This window comes from Condylostylus longicornis, unplaced genomic scaffold, assembly GCF_029603195.1.
Source record: "Condylostylus longicornis isolate FDR11 unplaced genomic scaffold, ASM2960319v2 ptg000010l, whole genome shotgun sequence".
Taxonomy (NCBI): Eukaryota; Metazoa; Arthropoda; class Insecta; order Diptera; family Dolichopodidae; genus Condylostylus; species Condylostylus longicornis.
In genome coordinates this window covers 19,621,157-19,635,404 of record NW_026577979.1, presented here as the reverse complement: position 1 = coordinate 19,635,404, position 14,248 = coordinate 19,621,157, and the positions used below count along the sequence as shown (strand labels likewise).

Below are 14,248 nucleotides of genomic sequence, written 5' to 3'. Positions count from 1 at the left end.
AATCATACAATTGACTCCATACAAACTTTGAATTACACACATACTCAATACAATTCAATACGGCACTTTCGTCGATAAATTTTAAATGAAAATGTCAAAATAAGGTTTAAAGCGAGAGTTGCAATGCAGCAACTTTGAAAACAAAAAACACGAAAAGGTCAAAAAAAAATAAAATAATCATACAAAAAATCGTGACGATTACTTGTACAAAAATTAATTAAAAATTGCTAAAAATTAAAAAAAAGTTTAAATTTTATTCTTTGCAGTTTTCCTTTTTTATTATTTTGTAAATTTTTCTGTACATAAAAACCAATCAAACATTATTAATTTTCTAATAAACGTTTAATTAGATGGCGGAAGATGTCAATGAACTGACAGCATCATCATGCGTTTGAAGTACAACGTAAAAAAACAAAAAAATAAAAATAAAAATTAATTATAGGTTTAAAATGTATAAAATAAATTGTTTAAAGGAAAAGTTTATAACAATTTCCTGTAATACTTAGTACATGTGTGGTGTCTATACCTACTTATATGCAAATAATAATTTTTGATTAATTATCTTGAAAATTGATAACACCCTAGGGGTCAGCAACGATTCAGTATGAATTTTCGTTTTAAATGACAGCATGATAAAATTTACAGAAAAAAAAATTTAATATAGACACAGAAAGGCTTAGTTATCAGATATTATGACTATAAGGAAGTAATATTAATAGTATTTTAAAAATAATTACTACTGAGTAGAGAACAAACACCCCAGGATACTCAAGTGATGCCTATTGGCAAAAAAAAGGGAATTTAACCGCAAAGTTTTGTTGTCAATGAGTGCGGTAAATATAAGTTCTATATGTGATGTGTATCAAGTTATTGAAATTGATATTGCCTTAAAATTCAGGTATGTGTATATTTGTACATTAAATATCTATGCCTATATGGCATTTATGCCAATTTTATTATTGTATTCAACATAATGTACTTCATATATTCAGTAATATTTATTAAAATAATATTATGTGGACCTACAATCATTAACTACATTTGAATACTTATTAAACACAATATACATGTATGTATGTATACAAATACACATATATGTATGTATATATTTATTATGTTCATATGTAATTATAGGTATGGGATACACTTTTTTTTTTCTCTTAATTTCATAAAGATTATAATTTTCTATCTCGTATAGTAAAAGATTAACAAATCTATTAGGTTGTTTAACATGAAATAGACACTTTTGCATACTTAATTTAGTGATGATTTTTTTTGTAATTCATGAGTTTTATTAATTGATTTGTTGAGGAAGATCAATTATCTTTAAATACTATTTACAATATTAGTAAAAATGTTAATATAATAGAAAATTGATGATAAATTGTAAGCAATTATGATGAGGCACAGAGGAAGCCAGCTTCTGTTATACGATGTTAAAATTTTCTAATCAATGTATATGAGCATTAAATGTTTAGTGTGTTAGAAATTTGCATTTATCTAAAAATAAATGCTAATTTAAATTACCAATTGAAGATACATTTTCTGTTTATCAACTTCCGAATGTGATGTTTTCAGTTTATAACTTTATAGCTTGAAGTTGTCAAAATCTATCGAAAGTTTGTTTTTTGTAAATCTTCAGAATTAGAAGAATTGAAATGAACACATAATTTAGAACCATTACAATTGGAATTTGTTTTACTAATTGCAATATTATGAATATTACGACTTCTTCGTAATACATACATTTAATAAACATCTTGACTAAAGAAATCTTAATTTTTGAATTAATTTGATTGTCTGTATGAAAACATCTAAGGAATTATGTCAGGCGCAATATAATTTGCTGCCAAATAAAGAATAATACTGAAATTTCATATAACTATTCAACAGTTGAGGTTTTAAACGAAACTCTTAAGTGGTTTAAAATTAGTAATAGGTCAGAACAACGCCATCCAAATATAATTCAAAAATTTTAATAAAAACAAAGAAGTAAATCAAAAACAATACAAAATAGTGACTGCGGATCAAAAACGGTAAGATCAAAGTTGCGGTAAGGAGGCATAATTGTTTAGTAGAAAAACAACTATTTATTTTCTGCCAACGTTAAATTATGTAAACTATCAATTTACTTGATATTAACAATTCGCACAATATACTGGGTTTTACAAGTTTAGGAGACTAATATGATCTTATCATAACTTCAATAGACTCATTTACGATAATTCGATTCATTTGCAAGAAAATTATTTTGCAAATGAAAGCATTCGAAGAATTTTTTTTTTGGAAATTTTTCAAAAAAAAAATCTTTGTTAAAAAACGTTTTCATTATTTTAATGCACCAAATAAACCGGACGGTAATGTAAAAAAAACGATGTGCCAACTGCTTCTGCAAATATTAGCAATCTTAATCTATAAAAGCAATAACAATTAGCGAACTTTTAATGCAATATTTTAATTCTACCCTAAAAAGTGTCTTGCAAAATTAAAAAAATATTCCATTTTCATTTTCATACATCAACTATTCTCAAAATTCTTAATATTCTTAAATAACTTGTGCACTTTTGATACCGCAAATATATATTTGAACACACATTTTTACACACATACAAGCACATATTTCCCACATATTATCCAAAATCACATAATTTATTATGCAAATTCTTTCATTGTAATTTCATACAAATTTTTAAACCGAAATCATATGAAATTTTAAAACTTGAAATATTAAACCAAAAAAAAAAATCAAAATAATAAAAATTTTAAGAATTGTAATTCAAAAGCAACATTATGTTTTATTTGCAGACTATAATGTAAACCTGACCCAGGTCAAGGTCGAAAACTGCAAAATAAAATTATGTGTGTATTATCCGAAAACTTGATGTACTAGTTATTTGTAAATAGTTGTCGTAATTTATTTATTTATTATTATTATAATTAAAAAAATAAAAAAAAAGAAATAAATTTAAAACATAAATCATTGTTATCGTCATTATCACCGTCATTATTGTACCAACATTGCAATCAATTTATTAAGTGTGTGTATGTGTGTAAATGGAAAACTTAGTAAATTAAAAGAAATAAAAGTAAAAATGTAAAAAAAAAAATCAAAATACAAGAATGAAGAATAAAAGTTAAAATATTACCTTCAAGACAGATGATGACAAACAATGTTTGTTTCTTCTTCTTCATAAACTTGGAAAACCTGAAAGTTAATTGAAAAAAAAAGTAAATTAAAAAAGAAAATGTTTAATATAAAAAATATGTTTTTTAATCTTTTTGTTGTGTTTTTGTATTTTTTTTGTAAATTTCCTTCCTTTAATTTTTTTAAATAAATCATATAAATCGCATTTTAATTTATTCATATTTTATTTTAAAACTATGTACGGCAAGGAAACAAAAAATAAGGTGTTAGCAATGTAAACAGATCAGTTTATAATACCGAAACAACCAAAATTCAAAAGACAAATAATAACGAGAAGTTCAGTACTTGTAAGAGGTCACAAGATCTACATTTCGTCTCGAATCCTCAAAAAATATGATGAGTATTAATGCAAGTAACCGAACATGGTTATAATAAGAAAAACTTCTTTAGTTTTATGGTGCTTATATTTATTTCGTGCGCATATCAACACACTGACTATATTCTGACAACAGCTCTTTTGCTCAATCTAAAAGAGTTCACCTGCATTCTTATTCCAACGGTAAAAGTTGTCAAGATATTTAAATATAGCTAACGATAACGGCATTTAATGCTCTCGTAAATGTCAGCGGCTCTCGTAAATTTTATGCTCTTTTATTTAAAATATTTTAAAAAATCAATATTTTAAAAAATCGATATCCGAAAAATTAACAAATACGTACCTTTTTTTTGAAAATTTTCTGAATTTGAGATTTTTACGTATGATATGGTTGATTGTTTGATCGCAAATTTTGTTTAAATGATTTATGCCATCTCCAACGTTTGTATTAAATGATATGAACTAAATTCTATGACTAGTCAAAACTAATGCATGTGAAAAATGAAATTTAATAACAATATTGGCTAAAGTATGTATGGGCTAAATTCATAAAATTCAGAAAATACAAATACAGGTACAAGTTCATTGGACTATTCCGAAACGTGGCTATGCACTCATACAAACGAATTCTTTTTATTCAATATGATCCACGTACATATAAAAATTAGCGGTCTTTCACATAATGTTTCCCATTAAGCTATTTCGATTTTTTGTAAGATTTTACATTGTTTGACTTTTAATATTTTCACAAATATTTTTAATATCACACACACTACATATTACAGCTATTAAAAATATTGTGAGGTTTGCACAATAGCTTCTTAACACATGGTGTAATCCCTATACACAACACATAACTTCATTTTAAAAAAAAATTGTATGGTGGGTGCATTTAGTTAAACAATTTGTGAAAGTAATACGCTTCGTGAATACTATGAATCTGCTATAACGTCCAATATATAAAATCTGTTGCGATAAATGTAGTATATGCGGACAAATAAATTCTTTGCAAATATTTAAATTTCGCGCAATTGCATACTTTTGGGGGATTTGTAGAACATGTCTCAATTTTTTATATAAACTTTTGAATCTTGAAAGACAAAATCTTAATTTAAGAAATTTATGCGGCCAGAATATAACTGATTGCAATGCCTATTTTCTAATTTAGCGAAAGTATTGTATAAGATAATGGAAATATCCTTTAAACACCTCTTTCAAATTTCAAGGAAGCTACAGCAAACTTATATTTAATAGACCTAAATTTAGTGATCCGATTACATTTAATGTTTTACTTTAAGCAGTTCAATTTTCATAGAAAATTCGTCCATTAGTTCCATTGTAATACAGAAGGAAAATATGAATTTCATGTAATTTTATTAGTCCCTAGGATATGATAAATAACAAATACAAATTTGGCCCACAGTACAATTCATTGTGTTGGTAGTTTCATTTGTTTTTAAAAAACTTCCTTTGCTATTAGCATTTTAAATGGCTACAAAACATTTTATGGCGTACGAATTGAAATGACACTGAATTTCAATTTCATTTTCTTAAAACTGCAGAAATAATACTCACTTTTCAGTATTAATAAGTGAATCAAAAGTACACGGTTTTTCCACATTGCTCAATGTTAATAATAATTACTTAGAAGAAAATTTTCTTATGTTGATGGAAAAAAATGTTAAATTTATGCAAACTTTATACATCTTCTTACTTCAAGTTTGGAAACCCCTAAAATTATTTTTGACTTTGCACAAGCAATTAATTGTTTAATCTTTTCCAATAGCATCTATTCAGTTTTCATTTAATTTCCACTAGAAGTTATGACAAAGTTAAAATTGTTTAAGTAAAACAATTTTGTGTGTTTTTTTTTGTTACGTTTCAAGGATGGAAAAATCTCAATAAAGACTTTGTACCACTTTTTTTTATTGGGCGTTGTTCTAATGAACGTTTTTTTCATTAATATTTTCTAATATTTATGTGCAGGTGTGTTCGAGAATTATTTCTACTTTAATTTTCTCCTCACATTTTTTATATTTCTTTGATCATCTGCATTTTAAATCACTTTTCTTGTAATTATCATTCGAGATATGTAAAATTGCTTTACAACAAAGTAAATTAATCTTATAGTTGTAACTTCAATTTGAAGAAAAATTAAAGAAATCGGTTTGTTAGAGCAAGGAGTACACTGCAATACTAGAAACGCATATGTACATACTTTATTGTTTGTATGATAATTTAATTTTTGCAGTTACTTGTGTTTAAGAGTGATAACATTGTTTGATTAATAAGCCATTACATTTTTATAACAAAATAATAATTCCAATTTTAACAGCAAATTCAACTTTAAATGGGTTCAAAGTGAAATCATAATACACTTATATTTTGTAAAATTAAATTAATAAAAAAATTTTATATTTTAAACAAGAAAAATGTAAGAAAAACATTAAAAAACACAGAAAATAAAATTAGAAGACATCGTTGTATTGAATGCCTAAATGCCAAACGAATTAATTCACATTCTCGGATTCTCTTTCCCGGGGAAATGCAATTAGCAACAAAACACTGATGATGATTATAAAAGTAATAATAACCGTGATGCAAACTTAAAAAAACTGCGAATGTTATATTTTTTGTCGTCACTATTACGTTTCCTGTAAATGTGTGCGGAAAGCATAACATTTCTGTTGTTTTGATTCTTAATACTTTTACATTTTTGTTTTGTTTTTCATGTTAAACATTACATTAATTCTTTTTTCATGCATAATATTAATATATTGGAAAAATAAAAAAAATATATATTTAACTGTCATTCAAATATTTGAATCATCCTTGAATGTCACACCTCTTGATTAATTATCTTATGTTTCCATTGAATCTAACTCATTCTGCCTACCTTTTTCCTTAATACTAAATATAATTTCAACAACATCATTTTATTTCATTTATGATAATAAAAATAACAGACAATAAAATTCTTTTTAAAATAATATGAATATTTTAATATATAGAAATACAATTTCATACCCCTATGAAAATAGAATTACAATTTTAAAAATTTGTGAAATTCTAAGAAAATTGTCGTTATTAATATTTAATTGCAAAACTTTAACAATGAATTGATATTCGAAGAGATTTTGACCATAGCTCTATTTTTATTGCTGCATGAGAAGACGATGAAAAAGCCAAAACCCCAGCACTAAATTGATATACGAAAACAAACAAATTAAACAGATCGATATTTTGTAATGCAGAATCGGAAAGACAATGGAATTTAATAATGGAAAAAAGAAAATTAAAAACTTTTTAAGCTGGAATAAGAAAAACATATGAACATTGTTATAATTCAATTAAGTAGCCTAAAAATTTAGTTTCAGAACAAAATTAATTAAAACAGTTGGGCATTGAACTAATTTCATTATAGTGTTGCAAAATAAGACAGCAAGAAAATTTATCCTAAATTAAATTTCAAAGTATCAATCCTTGTCTAAAATTAATTAGTAAAAATTTCTGTTAGCTTTACTGGCGGGAAACAATTATAAATGTCTTACGTGAGAAAAACCGAAATATTTTAATCTTTAACTGGTGGTGCGAAAATTCCAAACACAAATAATTAATACAAAAATTATTTAATTTTTTTTATTTATAATTGCCATTTAATAATTTTTACATTTATGCTACACAAGTACACACATAAATGTTCTATAACTCCATTCACAACAGTCTGTAAGTAGATATATTCATATACAGAGTGATTAATGGGATATTGACATTTTAAATGATGACTGAAGGAAAATCGTCTCGCACAATATGAATATACATATGAATTTTAATTAATTGACAGAATGTGTGAGTTATGACTCTATCTCCATCTTCGTAACTATAAATAAAATTTTAGATATCAATTTTATATAAAAAAATTTAATAAAAAAAGAATGGGTTTTAGGAAGAAAAATTCATTCTGGGAAAATTTATTTTTATTTTTGTAAACTATAATCAAATAAGCAACAACTTTTATTAATCATACAACAAAAATTTAATGCAAAAACAATTCAATAAAAATAATGTGTAAATGATTTTTAAGGTCTTTTTCACAATTGATTTATGATTTCAATCTTTATTTAATTAACAGTGGGAAGCCCATTGGAATTTAGTTTTGTTTCTTTAAATAGTTAAGTACACAGACTAGTGGGAAAATAATTTTATTCTTAATTTTTTTTAAATTTTTTAATGTTTTGCATATGCGTCGATAAAAGTTTAGTTCACAGTTATTTATATGACTTTGTTGAAAACAATTTTTTGTTTAGGTGCTTGCTACGTGCATTTTCGAAATATTTGAATTTTACTAAATTTTAATGTAAAATTTTTAGGAAGTGTCATAATCAGAATTGCCACGGCTATAATACCATAATTAGCTAAGTTTAAAAAAAAATCTTAATAAAATTGTGGTAAATTTATAAAATCAATAACAATAAAGAGAGAGAAGTAAAGACGTTTGAAACTTGACTAATTTATAACCTTAAGCGACTGATTTATTACTTACACTATAATAATGTGACTAAAAAGACTTGTGTTTTCAATATTTAAAAATAGATTTAGCTTTGTGTGTTATAGCTATCTGAATCAACCCGTTAAGCCGTTCTAGTAAACATTCTAAGACACATGACTTCCAATTATCATGACATTTAAGACTCTCGGGATATACTTATGTAAGATGTAATTTGGCTTAACAGAAATATTTATAATTGATCATAATCTTGACGCTTATCAGAAATATTTATAATTGCTCATACGGCAAGCGACTCCTTCCAGTGGTAACAAACTTATTATATACCATTAAGTAAGGTGCAGGGCATAGAATATAGTCTTACGATGTTGGGTGTCAAACGTCATGTAGAAAGAAGTCAAATACGCGGAAATCAATGAATAATTCAATATTTTTCGATTGGAAAATGTTTTTTCAAAACCTTGTTCATTGTAAACTAAATAAATGGAATAACGTTACAACTTGAACGAGGAGATATATTCTGCCTTCATTTAAGCCTAGACAAATCTGTAGAGTAAGAATCATTTGCCTTTCCAAAAACAAAAACGATTTCGGGTAACGTTTCGCGTCTCAAGGAGCCTGTATTAGCCTATAAAGAAATTTGAAGCATTCTCATATGATTTTTATCAGTTCTCCCATAATATTTAAGAACACTTCCCCTACAAAATACCTTTTCTATTGCCCCTTCATATAACTGCACACGAAAATACAGTATTACTTTTAGTACTATAGTAAATTCAATTTTTATAAGCTTAAGTTCAACATTTAAATTAAGTAACAGTTTATTTGTATCACACATAAAGTTGTAAGCGGAAATTGCAAAAAAGAAAAACTAGAATTTTATTTCTTTTTCTAATACAAGAAAATTATAGATAAAAAAAAACGTTTTTGCTGTTACGCAACATTCAGGAAAAATACCGCGTTCAATTTTATAACTAAAATTTTTGAATATTCTACAATAAACGTAAGATTTTCAAATAGTAGGTACAACAATTTTTTTAACTAATTTATATAAAATCCTCTGCAACTCATAAAGAAAAAACAATTTTCAATAATTTATTTTAAAAAATTCCCTAAGATCCCTGCGACAACATTCTAATATCATTAATGTGATGGACAACAACATTCTCAAATTACAAATAATAACAAAAAAAACGCAAAAATTAAATTTATCTTACTTTTACACCAATATAGATTGATTTCCATCAAAGCATCAATGAAGTTTAGTATTCAATATTTTGATTTCAAGAAAATATCATCAAATCAAAGAGAACGTGCTGGACAAGAGACAAGCAACAAGTCAAACTTATTAAAATTTTAAATTTTTTTTTTTCTTTTTGTGGCCATGCAGGTTTTGTATGTTAATTTAAAAAAATAACATACAAACAGTCCATGTTCAGAAAAATAAATATGAGGAAAATATGAAAATACTACTTTTGAATGTAGGAACTAGTACCATAGTCGATTCGACCGACTGTTTATGAAATACGAACATGTATTCTAAAACTTACGAAGGCATCATTTTGTATTAAATATTCGTTTAGAGATTCCTTTCAAGTAATTTCGTCATTCTTAATTAGCGTCAAGTGCCAGAGGTGATTGGAAATTTGCAGGAAAAATGTTTGAACATTTGAAGAAAGTGGATTTCGATAGGAAATGCTAAATTCACCTTAAACATATGGTGTTCTGAATTTACAGCATTACTACATAATCGGACCCGACATAGTTCGAAATATTTCAACATTAATGAGTATGATTTAGTGCCTAATAATATTATTGTCCTGTAAATATGCTTAACTAGTGGCATCTATGAAATTCCTAATATTACAGTTAGTATAACTTCCATGGCTAGTATAATATATCCAAATCAACAATTGCAAAGTTTTCTAAAGATCATTGTTCTCTTATCATTCCTTCTTCGCTGCGGTTTCAAATAGTAGCTTTCCATTGAACTCTAATCAAAGGAATTTTGTTGATCTTATAGAAATAATTTTATTTTAATTGGTTTCTAATACAAAAAATTTTATTTTTAAGTCTTATTCTTGAGTATAAATTATGAGTCAATAACTTAAGTATCGTAGAACTATGAAATTTTGACAGAAGATTGTTCTAATGATTCCGTTTTTAAAAACACCACTTTATAAATATTGGCAAACGAAGTATATATTCAATATTAACGAATGGAGGATCAGCACTAGTTATAGTTGAAAATTGGACAAATTAAAATTTGGGAAATAATTCACGTATTCTTATTGCGAAAATACAACAGGTCATGTTTATTCAATACTCACGAAAGCTCTTGACTCCTCATTTAAACTTCTTTTAAAAATATCAGCCCTACTTATTTCATTCCTATTCCGTATTTTCCCCACGATAAGCTTAAACAGTAAAACGTACTGGGAGATAAAATTATCGTGTTTGCCAAATTTTAAAGAAATTTCACCACAAATTTAATGTGCACTTCTTCTACAATTTAAAATAATAAAAAAAAATTTGCTGCTTGTTCGACTGTATACATCTGCACATACATACATACACAGCAATTTTTCTATATAGGAGTAACTAAGCGAACATGTATCAAGAGTGAAATTGACATGCAATTAAAATAAACTGCAAAAATAAGAAGAATAATGATAACAAAAACAAAAATGAAATACCAAACATAATTTACAAGCTATTGAAAAGGAAAATTTCCTGTATCAAGCTGGTCACCGTTCCACTTCTACTTTTATTTCATGACGAAAAGCGGAATAAAAAGAAACACCATTTTTTAACGCGAAACGCCAATTCATCGATGGGCTTTTTTAATAATAATTTTCACATTATTACACACACACACACACTTACTCTTGTATATTATGTGTACATGAATCTCTTCAATATAATTGATATATGAGTATCTATGTTTGTAAACATTTGTATGTGCACATAATGTTCATTTCTAAATTCACTTTAGCACAGTAGTTAAGTAATTTTTTAAATTTAACAAAATTGAATTTTAAAAAAAAATTAAAAAAAAAAAAATAGGTTTAATTTTGCAGCCACATGCTTAAGATTTTTGTTTTTTCTTTATAAACCTAAACCACAATGGTGTTGATTGAATCCAAATGAACCATATTCATATTGGTAATTGGTATGGATCACTTGCGCAATTTGTAACTTTTAATAAATTCATAAACATGAAATACATTAAAATTTTGTAACCAGTTCAATTAGTGCATTTATTAATAACAACCAACCGAACAATAATTAAAATATTGAAAAGTAAAGAAAGCAAGAAAATTGTCTCCAAGTTATAAAATCACTTTAAAGACGTAAACCTCACCTGACAGAAAAAGAAAAACGGCAAAATGTAAGAAAACATAAATTTTTAAGATTGAAAGAAAAGGTGATTTCTTACCTGAATATTAAAAATAACTTGCGGGGAAAGTTGATTTTTTATTTCTTTTTCACTTATGACATTTTTTCTCCGTTCTTCTTCAAACATATTAAAGCCTTGAATATTTGCCAACTGCTTAGCTTTTTTTTTGTTTAATTTAATTTTTCCTCGCGAACGGGAAAATATTTTTATGCAATATTTTGTTTTTTATGACTCTTGCGATGGAATTCCATTTCAATGCACTGCAATATTGCATATTTTTTATTTATTATGACTGATTTACATAAATATTTTTCTTTACAAAAACATTTTTATAATTTAAAACGTGTAAACACTTATTCGATTCTGTTTGCAAAACATTTACAAAAATATTTTCAAATTTAGAAAATTGTAAAAATTTAAAAATGTTTTCTTTGTACATGTTGCAATAAAAATTTTAAAATTCAAATAATTCCGCCCTCCTTTCCGCCTAAATTTAAAATTCCTTAAAAAAAATGAGAAGCTGGGTTTCTGTTGACATCTCATTTATACGATCATTTTCCAACTGTCTAAAATTATTTTATTCTTATTAATCTAATAAAACTTTATTTTATTGCCTCTTGTCGTAATTAATTCATCTGCATATTCTAAATATTTCTGAATGCATTGAAGATACACGAATTCATGCCTCATCGCATTTTGTTAATGATGCGAGTAAGTAAGGTTTCAGCCATTTATCTTTAAACAAGTCAACGTGTTTGGCCAATCGTTAACAAAATTTAAAAAGCATACACATTTGATTATTCGAGTTTCACTTAAAATTTGGTTTTCTTTTTGGAACTTTAAGAACTTTCAAAAAGAATTTAAAACGTTTTAGTGGACCGACTGACACAAAACCCAGTGAGCTAGCTAATATAGACTAATGAATTTAAAATAATATCTTTGAATTGTATTCGTTTTTCGAACCGATGAATTCGTTGTTCTAATTTTTCCAATTGCAATAAGCCGTCTTTGGAACAATTTCTACAATTCCGTCTATCCGTTTGTCTGATTGTTTAAAAAATTTCTACACGGCTTCAATTGAAAAGATAAAACAATTTGTTTATACACAATGGGCTGTATAAGGTAAAAACATTTTCTGCGCAAATAGATTTTAGTTACGGAATTATTTCTCTAGCTAGAATAAAAATTCTTCGAATTTTACTAGACAAAGTTTTTCGTTTAGCTTTTACTTGATACTGATCTTTTATACTGCAAGATACTCCAATTTGCCTCTTACCGTTATATACGGTATTTTCAAATGTAAAGATTTTTCAGAAACTATAAACATAAAATTTGCGAAATTGAAAAGACTTGTCAATCGGGCATATGACCTTTAACTTTGTAATTGTTACGCAAAAGTTGTTTGCATATCTTTAAATAGATTTTTAAAAATAAACTTTTGAAATAAGTTAGTCTGCTTTAACATACATATATTTTTGCACAAGTACAGAAATACTGCAAAATATATTCTTTAACAACGTAGGAGATCATCTTCATTAACGAAAGTGCCGCAAAAGAAAAATACCGCATGCCATACATAAAATATGCGTTATCTTCTTCATGGTTTTATTTATGTGTTTCTTTTGCCGCGGCATTTTCTACGAATAAGTAAATCCCTTCGTGTACATGCATATTACAAGTTGTATGTTAGCTGATGTTTAAAAAAAAATTGTAGGGAATGTAAGGAGAGAAAAGAAAAAAACTGTACACTCGTATATGTAATTTGTGTAATGTGAATTTTATTTACTTAACAAGAAATATACACACTTACATATCATACAGATACTATTTCTGTACTCTTTAGTTCAAATTATATTTCGTACGTAAGGAGACCAATTACTATTTATAAAAAAAAACACTATTCAATCGGTGTGTAATGTACTTAATGCTCGCGTTAAGTTGCATCAGCACTAAAACAACAAGAAAACATAAAATGACAGTTATTTGTTAAATTCTATTTGTATAAATGGTGCCGCCCAATTTAATTTGTAAAATTATTTAATAAGCAACATACCTACATCATATTTCCAATAAAATAATTTGTTTTAAAACCGCAAACATAGTGAATTTCGTAAAACGGAAATGCAATGCGGTTCTTTCAAAAATTTAATATTTGGTCACTTTAATGTTTAACAGCTAATATTTTCAGATTTATTTACACACATATACATACATATTTACATAATTGCTGTTAATTATTATCTGACGTTTACACAACAATTTGGAAAGCAACTGTCAAAATCAACCAAATAACATTGTTTTGCTTGAAAACTGCTTTGCGTGACTGTTTTTTTTTTCTTTATTTTCTGTCACCCTATGAACTGAACTCCAAAAATTTATATAATTAGAATTCTATAAAACCAGTATGAAGTTGACGTTCATATCAAGTATTTAAATTGGATGCTAATTAGAAATTTTTATTTTGGAAAAATTTTTTTAAACTTTGTACAACACATGTAATTTTAGGTCTGTTTGACAAACGGATCTAAAATAATAAATTCGAAATAATTTACATATTTTTTTAAATATGTCTAGTAAAAATTTCTTCATCTGAAGAAATTTTTGGTTTATTAGCAAAAGCTTTGGTTCGACACAGTATGTAAACGGTTTTTATACAAATTTGCAAAAATTTAAAATTGTCCCGTAATGTTTCAATCCAATTCTGGAATTTGATACAATTTCTCGCATGTGATTCCAAAAATTGCAATATGTGATATATCCCAAAAGTTTAAGAAACCAGTTCAGCTGAAACTTAAATACAAATGCACTATTTGCATTTCT

At 26.2% G+C, this 14,248-nt stretch overlaps 1 protein-coding gene across 1 annotated transcript in view; it reads left to right on the top strand.

Annotated features, from left to right (window-relative positions):
* Positions 1–350: 350 nt before the first annotated feature.
* The window catches only part of LOC129618955 (rhophilin-2), a 37,974-nt gene continuing 24,076 nt past the window's right edge, over positions 351–14,248 (top strand). Inside the window, exon 1 of the mRNA XM_055533995.1 lies at positions 351–389. Coding sequence (XP_055389970.1) covers positions 351–389 — 39 coding nt within the window. The remainder of the gene's footprint in view (positions 390–14,248) is intronic.